Source organism: Poecilia mexicana, unplaced genomic scaffold (assembly GCF_051168715.1).
Source record: "Poecilia mexicana isolate PSO_F unplaced genomic scaffold, ASM5116871v1 scaffold_6, whole genome shotgun sequence".
NCBI classification, from domain to species: domain Eukaryota; kingdom Metazoa; phylum Chordata; class Actinopteri; order Cyprinodontiformes; family Poeciliidae; genus Poecilia; species Poecilia mexicana.
In genome coordinates, this window is record NW_028263375.1 from 4,354,035 (window position 1) to 4,375,242 (window position 21,208).

The 21,208-nt window shown below is 39.0% G+C and overlaps 2 protein-coding genes across 2 annotated transcripts; both read left to right on the plus strand.

The window, feature by feature from the left end:
- The first annotated feature begins 474 nt into the window (after positions 1 to 474).
- Positions 475 to 9,472, plus strand: ndufa9a (NADH:ubiquinone oxidoreductase subunit A9a). The gene is made up of 11 exons (XM_015000871.2): positions 475 to 590; positions 2,277 to 2,450; positions 3,980 to 4,077; positions 4,163 to 4,254; positions 5,284 to 5,425; positions 5,494 to 5,596; positions 5,671 to 5,741; positions 6,584 to 6,660; positions 7,888 to 7,983; positions 8,127 to 8,193; positions 9,237 to 9,472. The coding sequence occupies exons 1-11, from the start codon at positions 536 to 538 to the stop codon at positions 9,405 to 9,407; spliced, it is 1,146 nt and encodes a 381-aa protein (XP_014856357.1). The 5' UTR covers positions 475 to 535; the 3' UTR covers positions 9,408 to 9,472.
- Positions 9,473 to 11,854: 2,382 nt separating this feature from the next.
- Positions 11,855 to 21,126, plus strand: LOC106926149 (putative polypeptide N-acetylgalactosaminyltransferase 8; the record flags this gene model as incomplete). Its single annotated transcript, XM_015000856.2, has 10 exons — positions 11,855 to 12,126; positions 12,203 to 12,369; positions 13,442 to 13,625; positions 13,706 to 13,900; positions 15,139 to 15,253; positions 15,329 to 15,514; positions 17,503 to 17,640; positions 18,662 to 18,757; positions 18,835 to 19,002; positions 20,327 to 21,126. Coding segments are annotated over 10 exons (1,656 nt in total), but the record flags the coding sequence as incomplete, so codon positions are not given.
- Between the last annotated feature and the right edge of the window lie 82 nt (positions 21,127 to 21,208).

A 21,208-nucleotide genomic window follows, 5' to 3' on the forward strand; every position in this document is an offset into this window, starting at 1 on the left:
TGCAGTTATTTGAATAGTTGAGCAACAAGCATCCGTGTTTTAACGGGGCTGTAAAGTCACTGGAAGCTCCAGGTCATCTGGATTGACGGACAAAATAAATATTTTATTTGGGGTCTGCATCATTTCCACTTCGTTATACGTCATGTAAAGATCATACGCAACATCTCCTGTCACATCGACCAGATAAAAACATGAGAAGAGTTACGTGAATGAATAAAAGAAAGTTCCAAATTAATGCTAAACATTAGTAATACTCTAAGAAATATGCGACAATAGGATTTGGCTCCTCGTCTCACTAAATTAAAAACATAACCAGCTGCTTGTGTCTTTGTGTCTCCCTAACACATCGTCCCTGTTTTTATGCGACTCTCACTACTCGCGATGAACGTTCATTCTTTTCACTGATGTATATTTTATAAAGTTAATACCAACATTACCACCAACTCTCCCGTCGGTGGACCAGAATGGAGCGAACCCCGCATTTGATACGCCACAACATTTCATTTTGGCCTACGCGGTTGCCGTACTCGGAAAGATGGCGACCGTAGTGTTGGTTAGCCGTCCTGCAGGTGTCCTTTCAAAGATTTCAAGTGAGTAATGTCACAACAGCATTTAGAGGATTGCACACGCCGTGCAGCTCGTAATATTTGATATTTATTCACGAACCCCGCCGCTTTAGCATGAACGGGTCGGTAGAAAGGACATCCGGCCGCAGTGACCTTGCTAACATCCGCTAGCTGAGCTGGAGCTAATCTGGATCTTTATGTTTTGGGCTGAAAATGCAGCTTTTTTTACTCAAGGGCTTACGTAATAAAATATAAAACCTTATAATATAATATAATGTAATGATCCTGCACTGCGCTGGAGTGAAAGCCTGTTTGTCGGAGATTATTTTTCTGCCTTCGGTAGAAACAGATCCTTGTTATTGTCCAAACAAAATGTATTTAGTTTTAATCGGAGCTAATCTACAGCTCTTATTCTTCAGGTTTATATTACGGATAAGAAGTTTGACCAGCAATATTTTTATGAATATATTTGTTCGGAACATTTTCTGACTGAAACATTTCAAGTCCAACTTCAAGCTTCACTCTATTCTCCATTTAGACGTTTATCATTTAATATTTAAAATATTCCTCGGTCAAAATATAATCTGGAAGAGCAATTATGTATTTTAAATGGTTCTAAAGCTCAGGTGCTGAGGTTAGAAATGAGGGAAGCTTTCATTCAAAACAAAATAATTAAGATAAAAACAAACATGATTTTATCACCAGTTATATAATTTAACTAAAATATTAAAAGCACTGTGTGAGGTTGCATAGTAATAATGTTTCTGATTTGATTTACTTTTAATAATTTATAATACCGTGCCTAAACTTGTCATTTTTTAGTGCTTTGTAAGTAAACTGGATTCTGAGATCATCAAATATTTAACAAGTCCTTCATTTACTCTAAAGATCGTTTTTGCTGCTGTAGAATTTAATATTTTTATCTTATTAAAACAGAGACCAAAAATATATTCTGCCAGGAAACAAAGGTTTTCTCCAGATCTTAGATAGATTCTGTAATTGGGATTAAAAGCCACTTATGATGGAAACCAGAACATTTGTGGACTAATTGAACATCATTGATTATTGGTTAATTTAAAAAATGTTTCTCATGTTAAGTGAAAGACAGCAAATGGAAATTAACTCTAAGAACTGATGCTTAGCATATTTTTGTATTTGTTTTTTAATGCTTTTGTACTTGGTCCTTGTCAAATATAATAAAATAGATTAAACAGTTTTGGACAGAAATGGATTAATAGGAATGAAAAACAACCAATAATCAATAATTCTCTGTTTACTTTATTAGTAGAAGTTGTGCAAACTGCTTCCTATAAAAACAAATATATAAATGTATAAATTTCATGATTATGCAGGCTTCCAATACTTTGACTGCAGCTATTAAGAAAACAAGACAAACGTTATTTTAGTGTGTGTGCTTGTCATTTATCCCACCTTCATGTTGGTGAAGGTTTGTTGGAATCCCTTCATTTCCTGTTGGATTTAAATCAGAAAAAATAAAAAAGCTGTGATGGATTTGTTTCTCTTGTGTTTTTAGTCCTTAGAAAATCTGAAGCTTCAAACAAAACGCTTCAGCGTCGGCCAGTAGAAATGGATTTGGGTCATCTACAGAAATAAAAACTTGGCTCTGATGTATTTAATAGATTTTTGCATATAGTGTTGATACAGAACCGCTGGCCTGATTGGTGATTGGTTTTCTGCTCCCGTTGACAGGCGGCTGCAGCCAGGCTGCGTCTGCAGCTGCGTGCGTCGCCGCAGCGCAGCAGAGGAAGCTGCACCATGCCGTCATCCCCAAAGGGAAGGGAGGACGCTCGTCTTCCAGCGGGATCGCCGCCACCGTGTTTGGAGCCACGGGTTTCCTGGGCCGATATGTCGTCAACAGGCTAGGTGAGTTCAGACCTTTTCATCAAGCTTTCGTCATTTTTCAACATCACAGCTCCGGATTTCATGATGCTGAATAAAGACACGTTGCAGCAAGACGCGCGCAGCATCCCTGCTGCAGGGTGAAAAGCTGCCCACCGACGCAGATGTTTAACATTAGTTTTAGCTGTTAAGTTGTCAAAATAATGAGCTAAATATTTAATATACACTTGATATACAAAGAAAAAAGGACCGTAGTGCTTTGCTACCAATGGTCAACAATACAACGACTAGATAACAAGGCCAGGAAAAAGTTTTTATTGAAAAAAATAGCAAGGGAGAGGAAAGTAGGTTAGCTATGCTAGCTTGACTATGAGAACCTTAATATGTTGATGTGCTGCAGAATTTGACATTTCGGTTCAATTAAAAAAGGCAACCCACACACCAACTCATCAGTAGGGCAGGCGTTTAAATTAGCTAATCTACCACCGCTGTGTTAGCTTAGCTGATAGTAGCAGTAGCTAATCTATCACTGCTATTAGCTTAGCTGATAGTAGCAGTAGCTAATCTACCACCGCTGTGTTAGCTTAGCTGATAGTAGCAGTAGCTAATCTACCACCGCTGTGTTAGCTTAGCTGATAGTAGCAGTAGCTAATCAATCACTGCTGTTAGCTTAGCTGATAGTAGCAGTAGCTAATCTATCACTGCTGTGTTAGCTTAGCTGATAGTAGCAGTAGCTAATCTATCACTGCTGTTAGCTTAGCTGATAGTAGCAGTAGCTAATCTATCACTGCTGTTAGCTTAGCTGATAACAGCAGTAGCTAAGCTATCACTGCTGTTAGCTTAGCTGATAGTAGCAGTAGCTAATCTATCACTGCTGTTAGCTTAGCTGATAACAGCAGTAGCTAATCTATCACTGCTGTTAGCTTAGCTGATAACAGCAGTAGCTAATCTATCACTGCTGTTAGCTTAGCTGATAACAGCAGTAGCTAAGCTATCACTGCTGTTAGCTTAGCTGATAACAGCAGTAGCTAATCTATCACTGCTGTTAGCTTAGCTGATAACAGCAGTAGCTAATCTATCACTGCTGTTAGCTTAGCTGATAACAGCAGTAGCTAATCTATCACAGCGATCACTTATTAATAGTCACAAAATAAACATCAAGCCTGAAAACACGAACTGTAACCGACTGAATGTTCTGTTTTATGTGGGAAATGTTTGAGTATTTTTTGGTGTTGAATCCTGACACATTAGTGGCGTCTTTCAGTTGCTATGGTAACAAATCTGTGTGAAGCGTAGCCGACGCTGAGAGCGAGATATAAGGAGGAAACAGGTGGTTCTAAGTTATCTAATGTTTTCTCAGCATTATTTTTCCCTTTGCTGTGTTGCACTGCACTGATAATAGCTACATCTCCAGGTTTCATTTGTTAACAGGATTGTTCTACAGCGGCATTAAATGAATCGTCTTTTACCCTCCAGCAGTAAATCTCCACATTTAAACAATGACCTGCAACGTGTCTTTAGTGAAGTGGTTTTAACGTCCCTGAATGCTGCAGGTCGGGTTGGCTCCCAGATCGTGATCCCTCACCGCTGCGACCAGTACGACCTCATGTACTTCAGGCCCATGGGTGACCTGGGCCAAATCATCTTCATGGTAAGAAACTTTTAAACAGACTTACAGGTTTCCAGGCCGGATCTGTGGGACGTCTGGCTGAAACTCTGCTGTTTCTGTGTGACAGGAGTGGGATGCGAAGAACAAAGAGTCCATCCAGCGGGCCATCGAGCACTCCAACGTGGTCATCAATCTGGTGGGCAGGGAGTGGGAAACGAGGTGAGTTGACCTGGAAATATCAGTAACATCTCGCCTGCATGTTCCAAGTCAAATATGCGACAAGTTGGCAAAACCAGGAACAAACAGCCAGAGCAAATGAAGAAAAATGAAAGCCAACAAATTCTGAGAAAATTCTGGGACTTTTGATTGTTTATTTGCAAACTATTCTACCGTAATATCTGGACTACAAGCTGCTGCTCGTTTACATGCTTTGATCAAAGCCATGCGTCCCATTCGGCTTTTTACCAACGGGTTTCAAAAGACTGGACAACGGAAGAGAGTCTGAGGCCAGTAACAAAGACTATCACAGCACCTGATCCACACAAATACATATGGAAAGCCAACAGTGCCACAAAACACAACTTTTACCACACCCCTGAATAAACACGCCTGAATAAACACGGCTGAATAAATACCAAAACTTTCAGCATTTTTGCAAAATGCAAACAATTCTACAAAATATAAAGAAGAAACTTTGATTTCAGAATGTTTTCTTTCTCACTTTTATTCACTATTCAGTAATTATTACATGTTGCCTCATTCCTTCATCCAGGACGTTTCAGGGTTTTTAAAATCATTTTCCTCGTCAGTGTTGCTGCTGGACGGCTCCTTCTGTGTTTTCTGGTCAGAAACTTTTCTCCATTTCGCGCTAAGCTAACTTTAGCAGCAAAGCAGCTTCATGAATTTGACTGGCAGCCAACCTGAGAAATTTTACTCAAGTAGGAATAGCGATACTTCACAATCAAATTGGTCAAGTAAATATAAAAAGTACAACTTGTAAAGTTACTTGTAAATGTAACTGGTTATCAGCCAACTCTGTTCAGTGGAAACACTGTGATATTGGATTCTTTCGACATTAGTTGAATACAATCTTTGGAGATGTTGGTATGTACTTTTCTTTCTTTTATTGTATTAATTGTCTTTTTGTTTTTTTTAAGTAATTTGGACTTGCATAGATTTTATTACAGACTCAATCTATAGTCATTTTTGCGCTCATTTACTTGAGTTTGTTTTTCTCTTCTTAACTAGAAACTACCGCTTTGAGGACGTTTTCGTCAACATCCCTCAGCAGCTGGCCCGGGCCTCTAAAGAAGCCGGAATCTCAAAGTTCGTCCACATGTCGCACCTGAACGCCGACATGCGCAGCCCCTCCAAATACCTGAGGAACAAGGTGAGTCCGGCACTTCCTGCACTGATCCAGCGCGGGGCGAGACGCTGATCGCTTGCTCTGCGCCGCAGGCCGTGGGCGAGGAAGCGGTGAGAGAAGAGTTTCCAGAGGCCGTCATCATAAAGCCGGCCGAGATGTTTGGCAGGGAGGACAGATTCTTCAACTACTTTGCCAGTAAGAAGTTTGTGACGATGGGAATCAGCTCAGCCGTTTGTGGGTTTATAGAAACTTTCCTGGGTTTCTTTCAGACATGCGCTGGTTTGGAAACGCGATTCCTCTAATGGCGCTCGGGAAGAAAACGGTGAAGCAACCTGTTTACGTAAGTTTTTAAAAGAAGAAGCTCATTTTATTTGAATTCTCCTTTACTGCCAGAAAACTGCTGACTTGGCTTTAAGTTAGAGATGTCAATTACTGTGATAAATTATAACATTGACGTTTTAATTTTCCACCAATATAGTAATGATGGCATATTAATGCAAATACGTCCTAAAGATCCGTGTCTGTGTCACGTTTATAAAACATTTTTCAAAACGGGTTAAACTGCAGCAGAGACACAAAACTATAAAATCACAGCAGAATAAAATGATGAAAACTAAAACATCACAACAGAAAAGTTACAGCATCACGTCTCAGTCCAATGCCAACAAATAAACATAAAATCATAAATGATTAAGAATTCATCTTCAACAGGCGAAAGTGCAAACTGCCTACTTTATATCGGAGGTTAAATGTTTGTAGCATTTTTTAAATTCCCAGGTTTTTAACAATATTAAAGTAAATCAACACTTCATCAAACTCATTTTAATTTATCAGGTGGGTAATTGATTTATTGCTTCTGATGACAGGCTTACAGCTACTGACATTTTTTGTGCCAACACATAATTGGTTTTATTGATTTAAGTGACGCTAACTCTCACCAGCAGGTGGCAGTGTTTCTCCACTGCTGCCTCAGACTTATTGATCGATCAATATGGCGAGTAAAAGACTGAAGCTTTAAGTTCTTTAAAGAATAAAAATGTTTCAAATCTGTTTTTCTATCTGTAGATTTTGGAAGCAGTTTAATGAGGAAAAATTATCCCAAAAGTCCAAAAGTATCTCCACTAAATCATTGATTTTGATTGAAAAATGATCACAGAAATAAACGGTGGGTTTCTTCCTCAGGTGGTGGACGTTGCCAAGGCGATCGTCAGCGCGGTGCGAGACCCAGACGCCAACGGGAAGACTTTCGCCCTCGTTGGGTAACAAACAATCTCAAATATGTTCAGCAGCGCTCCGAAATTAGGATCAGATCAGATAAAAATGAATGTTTTGCTACAGAAATTATTTAGTAAATGTGACAAAACGTGGAAATGTTCTGGGGTATGAAGATCACATTGGAACAATTTATGTCCAATAATTCAGCACATGAGCAGAAGCTCAATCAAATCAGATTTAAATCCAAATTTAAGATTTTTTCATTATTTCATGTTAGAGAAATAATAAAGAAATAACAACAATAAGGCAGCTCTTCTGGTTTAAATTATTTGAAATGAACTGAAAGTAATGTTGACTGGAAACCAGTTGAACCTGATATGAAGGTTTCCTTTTATACAGCGGTTATATGGCAGGCAGTTTTAGCATAAAATCATTTTATTTTACTGAATAATGATTTAAGATTTCTGCATTTATATTCTGACTAGTAAGAGGAAAAGTTGAAAGAGAAAAACAGTCTAAACTTTTAAAAATTGTTTTCCTGATATCTAATTTATCTGGAGAAAATTAATTTTGAGATGTCAAAATTATAGTTTCATATTTCTTTGTTAGTTTTGACAAGTTGTTACACTAGTTGAATTTTATATATCTCCCATCTAAAATACATTTAATATATCTTTAACTTTACATGTACTTTATGTTTATAATTTAATTACCTGAAACATGTTTCAGATAGTCAGTAATTCATTGCAGGCATCTTGAATTGTAGCCACTATAGATCCTAATGGTAAATCTGGTATCATTTCTAGTCAGAATATAACCAGAGAAGAAACTATTTTTAATTTATAACTAATCTTTATAACTATAATTTATAACTATTTTGTAAACCAATTTTTCTATTCAAACAGTGTGAAGATTCTGTGAAGAGAGAGAGTGTAAACACAGAAAATTTATTTAAAGCAATTCTATAAGATTCCATCAGTTTATGTTTAAACAAAACTAAATTTGTGCATAACGCTGTAATTTAAAGAACCAGCATTAGGTTAACTTAAATAAAAAAAAACTATTAAAAATACATTCTGTGGCCATGATATGCAAATAGGAGTGTGTATTCTGAACGCTTTTAAAATACTATGACTAGAGGAATTGTGATTCTCTAGTCGTAAACTCATTTCATGAATCTGTAACGTAAGTGAAGCTGATTTTGTGTTAAATCGGCTTGCCGTAGAGGCTGTTTTGCAGCTGATTCTTATCTGCCTGTGTTTGATCTGCAGGCCAAACCGATACCTGCTGCACGACCTGGTGGAGTACGTCTACGGCGTGGCGCACCGGCCCTTCGTGCCCTACCCTCTGCCGCGCCCGCTCTACCAGTAGGCAGCCTCATGCTTCTGCAGGGAGTGCTTGTTTTGAGTCACTGATCAGAATAAAGGCTGACATTAAAGCATGATGATGTCGTTGATGATGGACTCTTCTACTGTTAGCGACTGATGTAACGACTGCTGTCTGCTTTCAGCCTGGCTGCCAGGATTTTTGCTATGAACCCGTTTGAACCCTGGACGACCCCGGACAAAATCGACAGGGTGAGACGATGAAGATGTTTAAACTCAAAGTTTAAGTTGTTTTTTTCCACATTTAAATCAGTCTTCCTCTAACTTTGGTCCCCGAGTCGCCCCCTAGTGGTTTGCACTATACTGCATGTAAATGGCCATTTATTTTCCGTGACATGAGCTCAAAATGCAACAGTTAGCTTACTGAAGGATTGTGTTTAAAATAATAATAAGTAGCTTAAATCCTCAAAAGAATAGCAGAAGATACTGATGGGAAGAAAACAACACCAGGAATACTTAGACACGTTGCGTGTTGTTTACATCCAGGCTTTTTGTGCCTGCGCTAGGCACTGGAGCCAGAAACAGATTCTTCATATCGGCGCTGCTGCAGTAGAACGTTAACTAAACAAACCTGGAGATGTTATTAATTCAGTGCAGTAAAGGGAAATGACACAGAAAAACAGGTGAAGGATAACTCAAAGCCACTCGTATTCTTTTTTCTTCCTCTGTCGGCTACGCTACTCAGACCCGTTGCCATAGCAACTGACTGACAACAGCTCCACTAGTGTATCAGGATTCAACACCAAAAAACACTTCATTTCCCACACGAAGAACAGAACATTCAGTTCGTCTCATGGTTTCAGACTTTAGTGATCAATAAGTCGTCGCTGTGGTAGATTAGCTGCTGCTGCTACTAGCTAAGCTAACACAGTGGTGGTTGATCAGTTCATTTAAACACCTGCTCTAGTCAGCGTTTTAGTCGCCATTTTAAATTTTTTTTAACTGAACCGAAAAGCGCAGAATTCCACAGCACATCTACGTTAATTTTGTCATAGTCAAGCTAGCATAACTGACCCACTGCCCTGTTCCTGGTTGTTTTTTTTCTTAAAACTTTTTCCTGTCCGTCTGATCGGAGGAAGACATCAATAAGACACTTAAGAGACTAATGTTTTCATTCAGGTGGATATTAAGTTGTGTTATTTTTAGTCAGGAGGTCGGTGAGTGTTTAAATGAAAAGGTTTGAGAAACACGGACCTCCATCTTCTTAACCTGAATGCTCTTTGGTTTCTGTCCAGTTTCACACAACAGACATGAAGTATCCTGGACTTCCTGGTCTGGAGGATCTGGGCATCACGGCTTCCTCTGTGGAGCAGAAGGCGATCGAGATCCTGCGCCGCCACCGCCGCTTCCGTTACCTGGAGGCCGATCTGGACGAGACCAAGCCGGCCAAGACGGTCAACTACTGAGCCACGGCTCGCCTCGTGATTCAGCTTTTAGTGCTATTCTGTACATAAATAAAGAATTATCCTTACTGGATGTTTCTGCGTCATCACTGTAATTCACCTGGACACATTTTGATTAATAACTTTTACAGAATTATAGAATTTCACATAAATTTGATTCACAATTAACACAAAGGCTTTTTGAAAATCTGTAAAAGTTTTAAAATACTTTCCTTCTTGTTTCCTGGCATTAAAGCTGCAGCATGTGACTTTAATAAAAATGTTTTTACATATTAAATGTTATGAGGCATATAATCTGAGAAAAGATCTCCTGAGCTGCTGTTGCTCTCTAAAGAAACGAACCATTCCTGACCACAAAAGCAGCCAGGAGGTGGGTCTTAACGCTGCCAATCAATCTCATGTATTCACTGCTAAATGTGCTAATGGCAGAGAAACAACTTACTGTTACAGGAAAACTGTTTTATCTGCCGTCATCTGTGGCTATGCTAACTAGCCTTAGCATTCCTGGCAGAGTCTATCAGGAAGATGCTGTCCCCTAGCAGAGAAGAGGGAGCAGCAGGTATTCAAGCATGATTGACAGCGCTAGGACCCGCCTCCTGGTTCTGATTGGCGCACACACAGGAACTTGTTTTTGTCTCCTACATGGTGACGTTTTCAACAAATGTGTAAATATTTTTTATAAAAGTTTCGTACTGCAGCTTTAACTACTGTAGTTAAATATGTCTGATAGAAACCAGTTCTGTTCCTCTGCCAATAAACTACAATATTCTGACTAGTTAACCAACCTACAATTAATAAACCTGGAAGAAAATTCATAAACCAACTAAGGAGACTGATGATTGTTACTCCGATCTTTGAAATTAGTTTAATTAAAGATTTTCAAATAGAGTAACAAAAACATCATTAGAAACAAACCAGGTTGTTTTAACCCTCATTAGATTAATTATCATCTCTAATTGCTTTCCTAAAGTTTAATTTGTCAAAAGCCACATTAAGTTCAGTCTCTGTAATACAAGAGTTTAAATTTTTGATCTGATCTGTCATGTAAAATCAGGTTTTCATAATTTTATTATTTGCTCATCAGAAACATCTGGAGCGTTTCTGTGATTCTTTCATCCATGTTTGAGAAATCCTTTAATTTCCATTTTGAAACAAAAATTGCAGGTATTTGTTCATATGAGACGTTTGTCTTTAACTGAACATTTTAAAGCTGCAAACATTGTTTATATATGATGTGATTTTAATCCTGATTTGTCCTGTATTTTAGGTTGCTCTTTAATGTGTCTCGGCTTTTTAAATATCTTTTTTTCTTCCTGGAAAATCAGAACTAACCGAGAAACATGAAATCATGTAAATACAGACTATTTACTCTAAACCCATAAAACATTTTGAGAACTTTAAATCTCAGTCCAGGCAGTGGTTGCTTCTACAGGTGCTAATGTTCCCTTTTACTGATTTGTTTGACAGAATGTAAACGACTCACTTAAAGTCCACCTGCAAGTTAATATTATCTTTGCGATAAGACGGGTTTTATGGTCTGAGCTGGAGCTGTGCGGCTGAGGAGCTCCTGCATGGCGGCCAGAACGGAACGACGCCGACTTGGTTTTTCATCTGAAACAGCCATGAAGGCTTATTTTAGAGTAGGAGTGATTGGAGCTTTTTTATATCTAATTATCTTCATGACTGGGAGGTGGAGAGAAGAAAAACCACATCAGAAACACGTAACAAACCAGGAAGCCATGAACCGAAAACTGGACAGGATTCAAGAGACCCTGAACAAGCTGGGTGAGAAAAGATTTAAAATTTTTAACAGTTCAGTCAGTTAAAGCTGCAGTGAGTAACTTTTATAAAAAGATTTTAAATATTTATTAAAACTGTCACCATGTCATGGCAGCTTGCTATGAGACAGATAATCTGTTCCTTGGCCTTCTCCCAGCGCTAATTAGAAACAACCAATCAGAGCCAGGGGGCGGGTCTTAGTGTTGTCAATCACTCTCCTTGTGACATTTGCTCTTTGCTGTTGTGAAGACTAGTTAGCATAGCCACCGATGACAGCAGATAAATGGCTTTTGTAAAGGTGAGTTGCCAGTAGCATATTTAGCAGCGAGTACATGAGCATAACTGACAGCACTAAGACCTGCCTCCTGGCTCTGATTGGTTGTTTTTGGTTCATTTCTTCAAACGGCAGTAGCAGATCAGGGAGGAGGTGGAGGAGATCGATCTTTTCACAGATTATTTGTCTCAAACTGTCACAACATGGTTAACGGTTTTAACAAATAAACTTTTTTTTATTAAAGTCACATCCTGCAGCTTTATATCCACAAAGCTCCTTTCTTTGCATTTGCTCCCACTTGGTTTAAGCTTAGAAAACATTGCGGTTACTGCCTGATCTTTCCCTCCAAGGGAAAACGGTGCATACCTTCTGCTGTCTCCAAGTGTAAATTGTTGTTTTAATTTTCCCCCCAAAAGCAAATCTACTAGAGAAACCTGCCAAGAAAAGCTCACCAGAAGAACCTTCTCCAAATAAAAACCAAAAAGAGTCCAAACAGGCGGCGGCGCCGAAGCTGTACCCGAACTCTGAGCTGTTTCTGAAGTGGGGCGACGGCCTGTCAGAGGAGGAGCAGAAGGAGGCCGAAGGTCTTTTTAGGATTTACGGCTACAACGCCTTCCTCAGCAACCAGCTCGCCCTCGACCGGCAACTTCCTGACATGAGAGATCCCAGGTAGGAGTCGCTGAAAACAACAAACGATGATACACTTCCTGCTGGAGTCACGGATCTTCTCCAACCAAACACGCAGATGTCTGCAGAAGAAATACCCCAGAGCCCTGCCCAGCGTCAGCGTGGTGCTGATCTACGTTAACGAGGCGCTCTCTGTGATTAAGCGGGCCGTGCGGAGCGTCATCACCAACACGCCTGAACACCTGCTGAGGGAAATCATCCTGGTGGACGACCACAGCACCTACAGTGAGCCCAGACACATCAGACTTTCAAAGTCCAGTTCACAGACAAACGTTTAAGCTTGTATTTCTTGAAATGTTTGAGGCACAGCATCTCAATAAGATCTGGGCTTTGACTAGGCCCTGGGTTTCTCCCAGCCAGTTCTCTGTGGATCTACTGGAACGCTCTGGGTCATCGTCATGTTGCAGGGCTCAGTTCTGATCTGGTCTCATGTTTTCCTCCTATAGAGGGTAAAACTCATGGTGGGTCTGCTGCAGAAAATCACCCCACAGTATGATGCTTCCACCTCAGTGTTCCCAGGCCTAGTTCACACAAAACCAGATATCTGGGAAAACAAAAACATTTTATTTGTTTTTGCATTTTGTTAACTTGAAAACGCTGTTTAATATCACCAAAAATTATTTTCTATATGAACTCAAAGTGGAGATTTGGAAAAATTCTGTATTTTGGATCTTTGACAATTAATGCGCCAGTAAATCCACAGACTTGCTTTGGCATAATTCCCAATCAACATTTTGTGTTTTATTAAGATTATATCCTAATGCGCTGTTCAAACTTCTGTGTCTGTCCATATAAATGAGCCGCCATGTTTGGTTCCAAACAGAACGTTGTTTTGAAGCAATCTGATTGGCTGACAGTTTTTATCTTAGCGCTACACTGCCCCCTATAGGTTGGCATGTTTAAAGCAACGCTCAGTGGTGTCTGGTTTTATGTGGGTGGAAACTTTTCTGAAACTAATCCCATGTGTAAGATATTTTTTTAAAATGTGGCTTAGAAATTTGCTTTGCAGAGCTGCTGGTCTCATTCAGTATCCGACATCTTCTCCTTCTGAGCTTCATTAAATATTTAGCTTATTACTTCTGCAGCTACAATCTTCCCTCTGGATGTAACCTGCACTTCGACAGTCACCAGCATCAAACTAGATTTCTGAGATTGTAAGGATGTTTTTCTTTTTTCTTATTGTGCACAGAAGATGTTTTAGGTCAGAGGTTTTAGGGATTAACATACAAACAAAACTCTGAAATGTCAAAGTAAAGCGAACTACTTCCTGTTCTTCTGACTCAGAATGTGTTTTCAGACGATCTTGGGAAACCGGTAGAAGATTACATAGACGAGATTCACAAAGAAAGGCCTGGGCTCGTTAAAAGAGTCTGGCACACAAGTCAGATGGGTTTGTCCCAGTCCCGGATCACCGGCTGGGAGCATGCCACTGGAGACGTGGTGGCCATTTTAGATGCTCACATTGAAGCTACAAGAGGATGGTACGCACAAAACACAAAAGTCCAACATCTCCTCCTCCTGCTGAGCTGTTTAAATGTTTACCTTGTTATTTCCTCTGCAGGGCAGAACCTCTGCTGGCCCAGATCAAAGCTGACAGAACTGTTGTCGTGTCGCCTGTGTTTGAAAAGCTCCACTTTGATGATCTGCATGTGGAAAGATACATGTCGTTTGCTCAGGGCTTTGACTGGGCCCTGTGGTGCATGTATGAGTTCTTCAAACCGAACTGGAAAGACGTGGATGAATCACAGCCTCAGAAGTAGGTTGGAAAAACAAACCCAGGGATTATTAGATTATTAGATTAACATAATCGACTATATCTATATCTCATCTATGGTGAGATATAGTTGACCTCACCAGAGGGAGGTCAACTATATCAGTGAAGATGAAATATCAAAGAGCCATGATCTTTGTTACTAATTTTATTAAAAAAATTTAACATTTTTAAATCATGTCCAAAATGTGAGAAAACACAAATAAAACACAAAGAACTTCAGACAGAAATTAGCCAAATGTAGCAAAGTGCTAATAAAGGCGTTTATCAGAATCTGAACCGACCGATCATCAAAACTTTGACTTTGTTGTTTTTATTGGTTCTAAGCTGTGAACAAAAGTTAGCTGTGCTAACGCTAAAGCAATAACCATAATCATTAGCTATGCTAATGCTAAAGCACTACACGCACAGAGCTTAGCAGAAGCTAATACTAAAGCAATAACCATAATCCTTAGCTATGCTAATGCTAAAGCACTACACGCACAGAGCTTAGCAGAAGCTAATACTAAAGTGCCAACATGCTAAATTCAACCATTTTGATACCTTTTACTTTGTATGTAGAAAAATAAGCAATTAGTTGCTTATTTTACATGCTAAAATATTTATAATTAATTCATCAAAATTGATGTTTTTGACATTGCAGCCCTAGCATTAAATATCGCCCTCTACAGGGTCAGGTTTGTCATTTCCTCCAGGAAGCGATTCTTTAGAGCAGATCTTTCAGTTTGGTCATTATTGATATTTGCTAACTCTGTTGCTAATTTGGCTAACTGACCACAGTACGGCTCCTGCCAGGACATCAGGAGATTTTAAAATATCTACTGTGGAACTACAGCAATGCATTCTGGGTACAAAACAAACTTAATTTCCTGCACTTCATTATGGAGAACGTGAGGAGAGGAAACAGAACTGCTGCGAAAATAGTCTTCAAAATAAGAACATCAAAATTAATGTCTAAGTACTTGAAGAATTATTCACAGTAGATAACCAAAACTTACTAACAGGTATAAAACTTTATTCAATTGTAAGTTTTACAAGAACTAAAACATGCAGGATGCCGGCCCTCCAGGATCCACTTTGGACACTCCTGGTCTAGAGAGTCAAATAGTAAACGCATCAGATCAACACAGATCTGCTTTACTTTCAGCCTGTTCTTGTGCTGTTTATATGTCGCAGCAGGCCGGTTGTGGCCGGTTTTTCTCAGACTCTGATCTTTCGTGCAGGAGTCCGTCTGTCATGGGAATCTTTGCAGCAGACCGAGGCTTTCTCAGAGAAATTGGCGGACTTGATGGAGGCATGACAGTTTACGGAGGGGAAAACGTGGAGCTCGGGATCCGCGTGAGTGTTGGCAGCATTAAAAACGATGGGTGACTGGATCAGAGCTGAACTCTGACCCCTGTGTTGACCGCCCAGGCGTGGCTGTGTGGAGGAAGCGTGGAGGTCGTGCCTTGCTCCAGGGTCGCTCACATCGAGAGAGCGCACAAACCGTACGCACCGGATCTGAACCCGTCCATGCGGAGGAACGCGCTGAGACTGGCAGACATTTGGTTGGACGAATACAAGAAAAACGTTTTTATTGCCTGGAACGTCCCTCTGAAGGTCAGTAAAGGTCAAATTCACTTCATTCTGGTAAATTAACAGTATTACAGAAAAGAAAACAAAAACAAAAAATACTTCTAGAAACCCATAACTTACCAAAAACGAAAAATACTTTTCTTCCTTATTCATAGACAGGTACATGTTCCCACATTTATATTTAAATATGCAAATATTACATAGTTACACAAAACAGATGATACATCTTAAAGCTCTTTTAAATCTCTCCAAAAAAACCCCACATATTTTGAAATCGTCACTCAATTTATTCCACAGTTTCACTTCATTTACTGAAATTCATCTGGATTTTCCTCTTTTCTCTTTTAGATGTTCAAATGTGAACAAACCTCATAAATATATTTATTCTCTCAATTTAAATCATTTCTGAATTCCAGAAGAAAATCTTTGTTCAGCGCTTTATACATTATTTCCAGTATTTGTATATGTACAATATCTCTACATTTTAAAGTATTAATTTAAGTTTATTGATTTGTTTGCAATATCAAACTTTATTAATGAGCATAATAGCTTTTTTTGTAACTTAATATCTGAATAGTTCAGATAGGAAAAACAAACAAATTGTTTTATTTGTTTTTCCTCATATTTCTGAGCAATACGACAAATAGGCCATAAACAAAGAGGAATATAAGTCTTTTTATTAAATCTTTTATTTTAAACAGTATTACAATTTTACTTCTAGTATGTTCAATTTGAGGCTTCCAGCTAAGTTGTCAATATGGGTGAAAGAGTAAAGCTTTATAATTTGGTCTTTTCATGGACGTGTCCCACTCCAGCTCACCTGGACACATCTGGACCAAGTTAATGATCTGAAACTCACCAGACGCCCTGCAGGGTTTCAAACCCCCGACTTACAGCAACCGCAATAATTATTGGAACTGAATATTAATGTTGCTTTAGTTCTTATATAAGCTGTGTTCAACCTTTATCCTTTCAATATACACAGATCATGACGCCTTGCATCAGTTAATGTGATAAAAACGTCATTTAAGCCAGGCTGGTTTACATCATGTGTAAAGAGAGTCGGGTCACATCAGGTCACCAGGATCCAGCTGACCCCATGTGACGGACATGTGACCCCACAATCACCCCATAAGAGGCGTCACAGGTCTGCAAATGTGACAACAGTCATATATTTACCCAATAAAAAGACACATGAACAAGTTTTATCTGTCTGAAGTTAATCAGACCGAATGTCTCTTGTGTTCAGTCAGTTAGAATCACTGAAATTATTTCTCTGCTAAATGTCAGAAAATGTAGCGAGACATTTTTTTTATTTTATTTATTTATTTTTTTACTTTTTTCAAATTCAGAAATTGCAAATTGACTTTATGGCCATTTTGCTCTGACCATAAAGTTTTGCAAATTGGAATTAAAACCAATACATTTAGAAGAAACTCAAGTTTTTAGATAAAAGGTTTCAGCGTCAGGACCAGGTGGGATTTTTAGTTAAAATGAGTGTTTTAAAAAGGCTCCAGGTGAAGTTTACACTGAAAGTTTTATCAAGATATTCAGTGGTACTAATGTGATAATGATAATAGTAACTACAATAAATATTAATTACTTATTTTTTAGGTAACAATAAGTAGTTATTGCTCCACAAATGGAATTATTAATTCATTTTATGTAGTTAATTAAAATCAATTGATTTGTTTCAATCAATAAAGTATTTTTGAATTGAACTGAAATGCTAAATGTTTCTTTAGGACACCAGTCAGACAAAGAGACTCATTTTTAACAAGGATGTAAATAAATGTGTTCAGAGAGTTTTACCTTTTATAATCTGAATTGAATTTTAACTCTAATCTTTAATTTGTGGATAAATAATAAACAGGAAAAAAGGCAAAATGCAGGAACATTAGCTTCACTGTAATGATTAAAATAATTCTTCACCTGATTTAGTTTAATCTTAGCATGAATTTTGCCAAGTGTAAAACTTTAATGTGCAGCTGTTTGGTGTTTATTGTAAACAGGACCACGGTATCGATATCGGTGACGTTTCCAAGAGGAAACAACTGAGGAAGCAGCTGAAATGCAAACCTTTCAGTTGGTACCTGGAGAACGTTTACCCGAGTCTGGAGCGATGGGACGACGTCCTGGGCTACGGTGTGGTGAGAACCGGTTCAGGAGTTCAGCTACTTCACATTAATATGCTTTTAAAAATACATGAACAGGGTATCTGCAGCTTTACACAAGTACAATTTAAGACTTTTTAAGACCTTTTTTTATATCAAAAATGAGTTTTTACTGTAGAGTGCCTCAAGACAACATTTGTTGTGAATAGAAATAAACTGAATTAAAATTTTTGATCCCACCTTGAATTAAATATAAGACTGAAAAAAGCTATAAATGTAAGGATTGTTTGAGGGATCCTGTTGAAGTGTTTAACTGGCAGAACTTGGAAATAAATGTGGGAGCAGTATCTTGTTAAAATGAGAAAACATTCTCATTATAATGAGATTTAAATGCCATTAATTTATGAATCTCATTATTAAATCTTATTAAAACCACAATATCTTCTGTTTTAACTAAGAGAAGTCATAACAGTAAAGCAGCAACTCCTCTTAGAAACAGTGAGAAGAAGTGTTAGAGAAAACCTTCATGCCTTTTTAACAAGTCGAGGAGAAACTTCCATTTGAACAAGTTTTATATTTTGTTTTAACATGAAAGTTTCTCATTATGAGAACTTCTTGTGAAAATGAGAAAATAACAAAATGCAAAACTTGTAATAAACAGTAGCAACAACAAACTTCTCATCAGGTGGCAATAAATTAATATTTACCCATTATAGTTATAGATCAAATACTATGCATTGATAACACTGCTAACATAGCCCTGCTAGCTAGCCTGGGAGCATTAGCCTCAGTCTCCACCGTCTCAAGCCACATCAGCGTCCGACTTAAACTTTTGCCTTGCAAAAAAATCCCTGACACAAAAAAGCAAAATATATTAGATTAGCTAGTTCTACCACGACCAAATTTAAGACATAAACATTAAAAATAGTAATTAAATTATTACTTTTAAGTCCACTTAAACTTTTATTTTAATGATTTTAAGACATTTTAAGGCCTTAGTTTTAGATAAATGTACTCAGGATGTTCGGATGGTTCGGTGACCCAGATCTCTGCTCAGCTGCAGAACAGCCTGGTAAAGCAGCAGTGTGTGGATCAGGGAGACGTTCCTGGAAGCATCCCGGTCTTATACGAGTGCCACTCCGAGGAACCGCAGGTATCACACGGAATCATTAACACCAGCTCACTGAATGAATACAGAGTCCAAAACGTGAGCGTGTTTCCGTCCTGCAGAAATGTTTCTACAACACAGAGGGTGAAATCATCATCGGCGGCCTGAGATCCCATAAGTACAGCCGGAACCGCTGCCTGGTGGATCCGGGCTCCGGAAGCATTCCCACTCTGCATGAGTGCAACACAGCACGGCTGAACCAGTTACACATGAACTGGGACTTCAGGCAGGTGAGCTGGGAGCAATGGGAACCATGGGAACAATGGGAACCATGGGAACCATGGGAAGCATGGGAACCATGGGAAGCATGGGAACAATGGGAACCATGGGAACAATGGGAACCATGGGAACCATGGGAACCATGGGAACCATGGGAAGCATGGGAAGCATGGGAAGCATGGGAACCATGGGAACCATGGGAACCATGGGAACCATGGGAAGCATGGGAACCATGGGAACAATGGGAACCATGGGAACCATGGGAAGCATGGGAACCATGGGAACCATGGGAACTCTTTTTGTCTGTGATCTGAAATCATCTCACAAATGAAAACTGAAGTTTTTATCTTTGGACCTAAAGAGGAATCTAGATCTAGAGTCAACACACCGCTTCAGTTATTACATCTAGAAACTAGAGATCTGGATGACCTCTGACCTGAGCCTTCAGAGCCACAGAAAGGCAGTTATAAAGTCGGCCTTCTATCAACTGAATGTCCCAGCAACTTCTAGAGAAACTCATCTATGCATTTGTCTTCAGTTGATTTGATTACTACAACAGTATCTGTGTTTCTGTTTCAAATGTGTACAAATCTGTTTCAATATTTTAGTAATGTCAAAAAAAGCAATTTTGCAGATGCAGTGTTTCCATTAAACAGGACATAAAATTAAAATCACATTTGAATAATAATAATATCCGGCTTGTTCACACAATAAGACTTTAAAATAAAGGCAGCGACGGATGTAAACACATGAGCTATATTCATAATTCAGCTGTGGCGCCAGCGCTCACCGTCTATCAGCCAATCAGAGGAGGTGTTGGGGCAACAAGCCCCGCCTACTTGGTAGCAGTTACATATGCAGGGTTTTGGGGAACTTTACAGAAGAGTGATGGATTCCGCACGTTCTAAAGACTCACAACGTTTCATGAACTGATGCCGTGAGAGATCTGGTGGAGCCGGCTGCACATCCAATAAAAACAAAAACAAACCATCATCCACTTCCTGTCGTTGTCTTTGTCGTTTCTGCCAGTAGTATCATCTGGCTGTTGATCACAATGCTTCCACTGCAGTTCAGAAAAATACATCTATTTGAAAAAATCCTTTATCCCATCTCACAAACTTTTAATAAAAAATCATGAGATTTTTCAAAGTTTCCATTAAGTACATTTATTTTTGTAATTTCAATTTGTTAATGGAAACGCAGCTGCTGAGTTCCTTAGACTAAACCCTGAAACATGACAGAATGTAATGTCTGGTTTTCACCATCGTTGACTGTATGATGAAACGTGCTGTACTAATAAACTTGATTGATTATTGTTCGATCAAACCTTCACAGGGCCGAGAAATAAGGAGCAAAGCTACGCAGCGATGTCTGGAGGTCGCTCCGGGAGAATACCTGGACTACCAGCTGGTCATCCAGCGCTGCAGCGGCCAGAGCTGGACCATCCAGAACCTGGTCACCACCGCCTAGCGCCACTCAGCCGCAGCTGGGGCTCACTTCATAAAAAACGTTTGTGACGCAGCAGGAAACGGACAGGCGGCTTAATAAACGTTTATGACGCCTTTGGTTTGGTTTAAGAGGCAGCAGGAAACGGACAGACGATTCAGGACGTCAGATTTACTGCATCATCCACCTTCACCTGTAGCCAGAACCTAAATACAGAGGCGAGTTGGACATCTGATGTCTACCGGGGACACCAGAATGTCCCGGTGTGTCCTCTCTGGACGGATGGATGGTGTCTCTGGTGCTATAGTTTTATATTTGTGGTTTGTAACTGAGAAGTTAAAGTTGTAGAGAAAAATCCTAGAGGAGTTTTGTAACTGCAGATGTTTGTCAGTCTTTCCCAAATTCAAAACAGCCGTTCCACTTCTTCTTCAAATTCTTCAGTAAAAGACACAAATTGTATTCTTTGAGTCAAGCTCTGTTTTTCCTCACGTCAGAAAAAAATTACTTGCAAATATTTGTTGTTGTTTTCTCTTGTGGAAGGAAGAAGATGGAAAGATTTGCTGTGTTTAGCAGCATCACTGCTAAACATAAATGTTATGAAAAGGTAATAAATGTTTGTTCCATAAAATGAAAGTGGTGTAATTTGATTTACACTGTGTGGACATCAAATAAAACTAAGTCAAATAAAACTACTGCTGCTAAATTAATTAAAATGAGTGAAACAAAGCAAAACTCAGTGATTGTCACTCTAAGCTGAAAAATATTTTTCAT

Excerpts from the sequence above, each read along its gene's own strand:
- ndufa9a (XM_015000871.2), top strand. The coding sequence starts at position 536 with ATGGCGACCGTAGTGTTGGTTAGCCGTCCTGCAGGTGTCCTTTCAAAG. Across the intron at positions 5,597-5,670 it reads ATTCTTCAACTACTTTGCCA|ACATGCGCTGGTTTGGAAAC; the intron begins GTAAGAAGTTTG and ends GGTTTCTTTCAG. Across the intron at positions 8,194-9,236 it reads CCCCGGACAAAATCGACAGG|TTTCACACAACAGACATGAA; the intron begins GTGAGACGATGA and ends GTTTCTGTCCAG.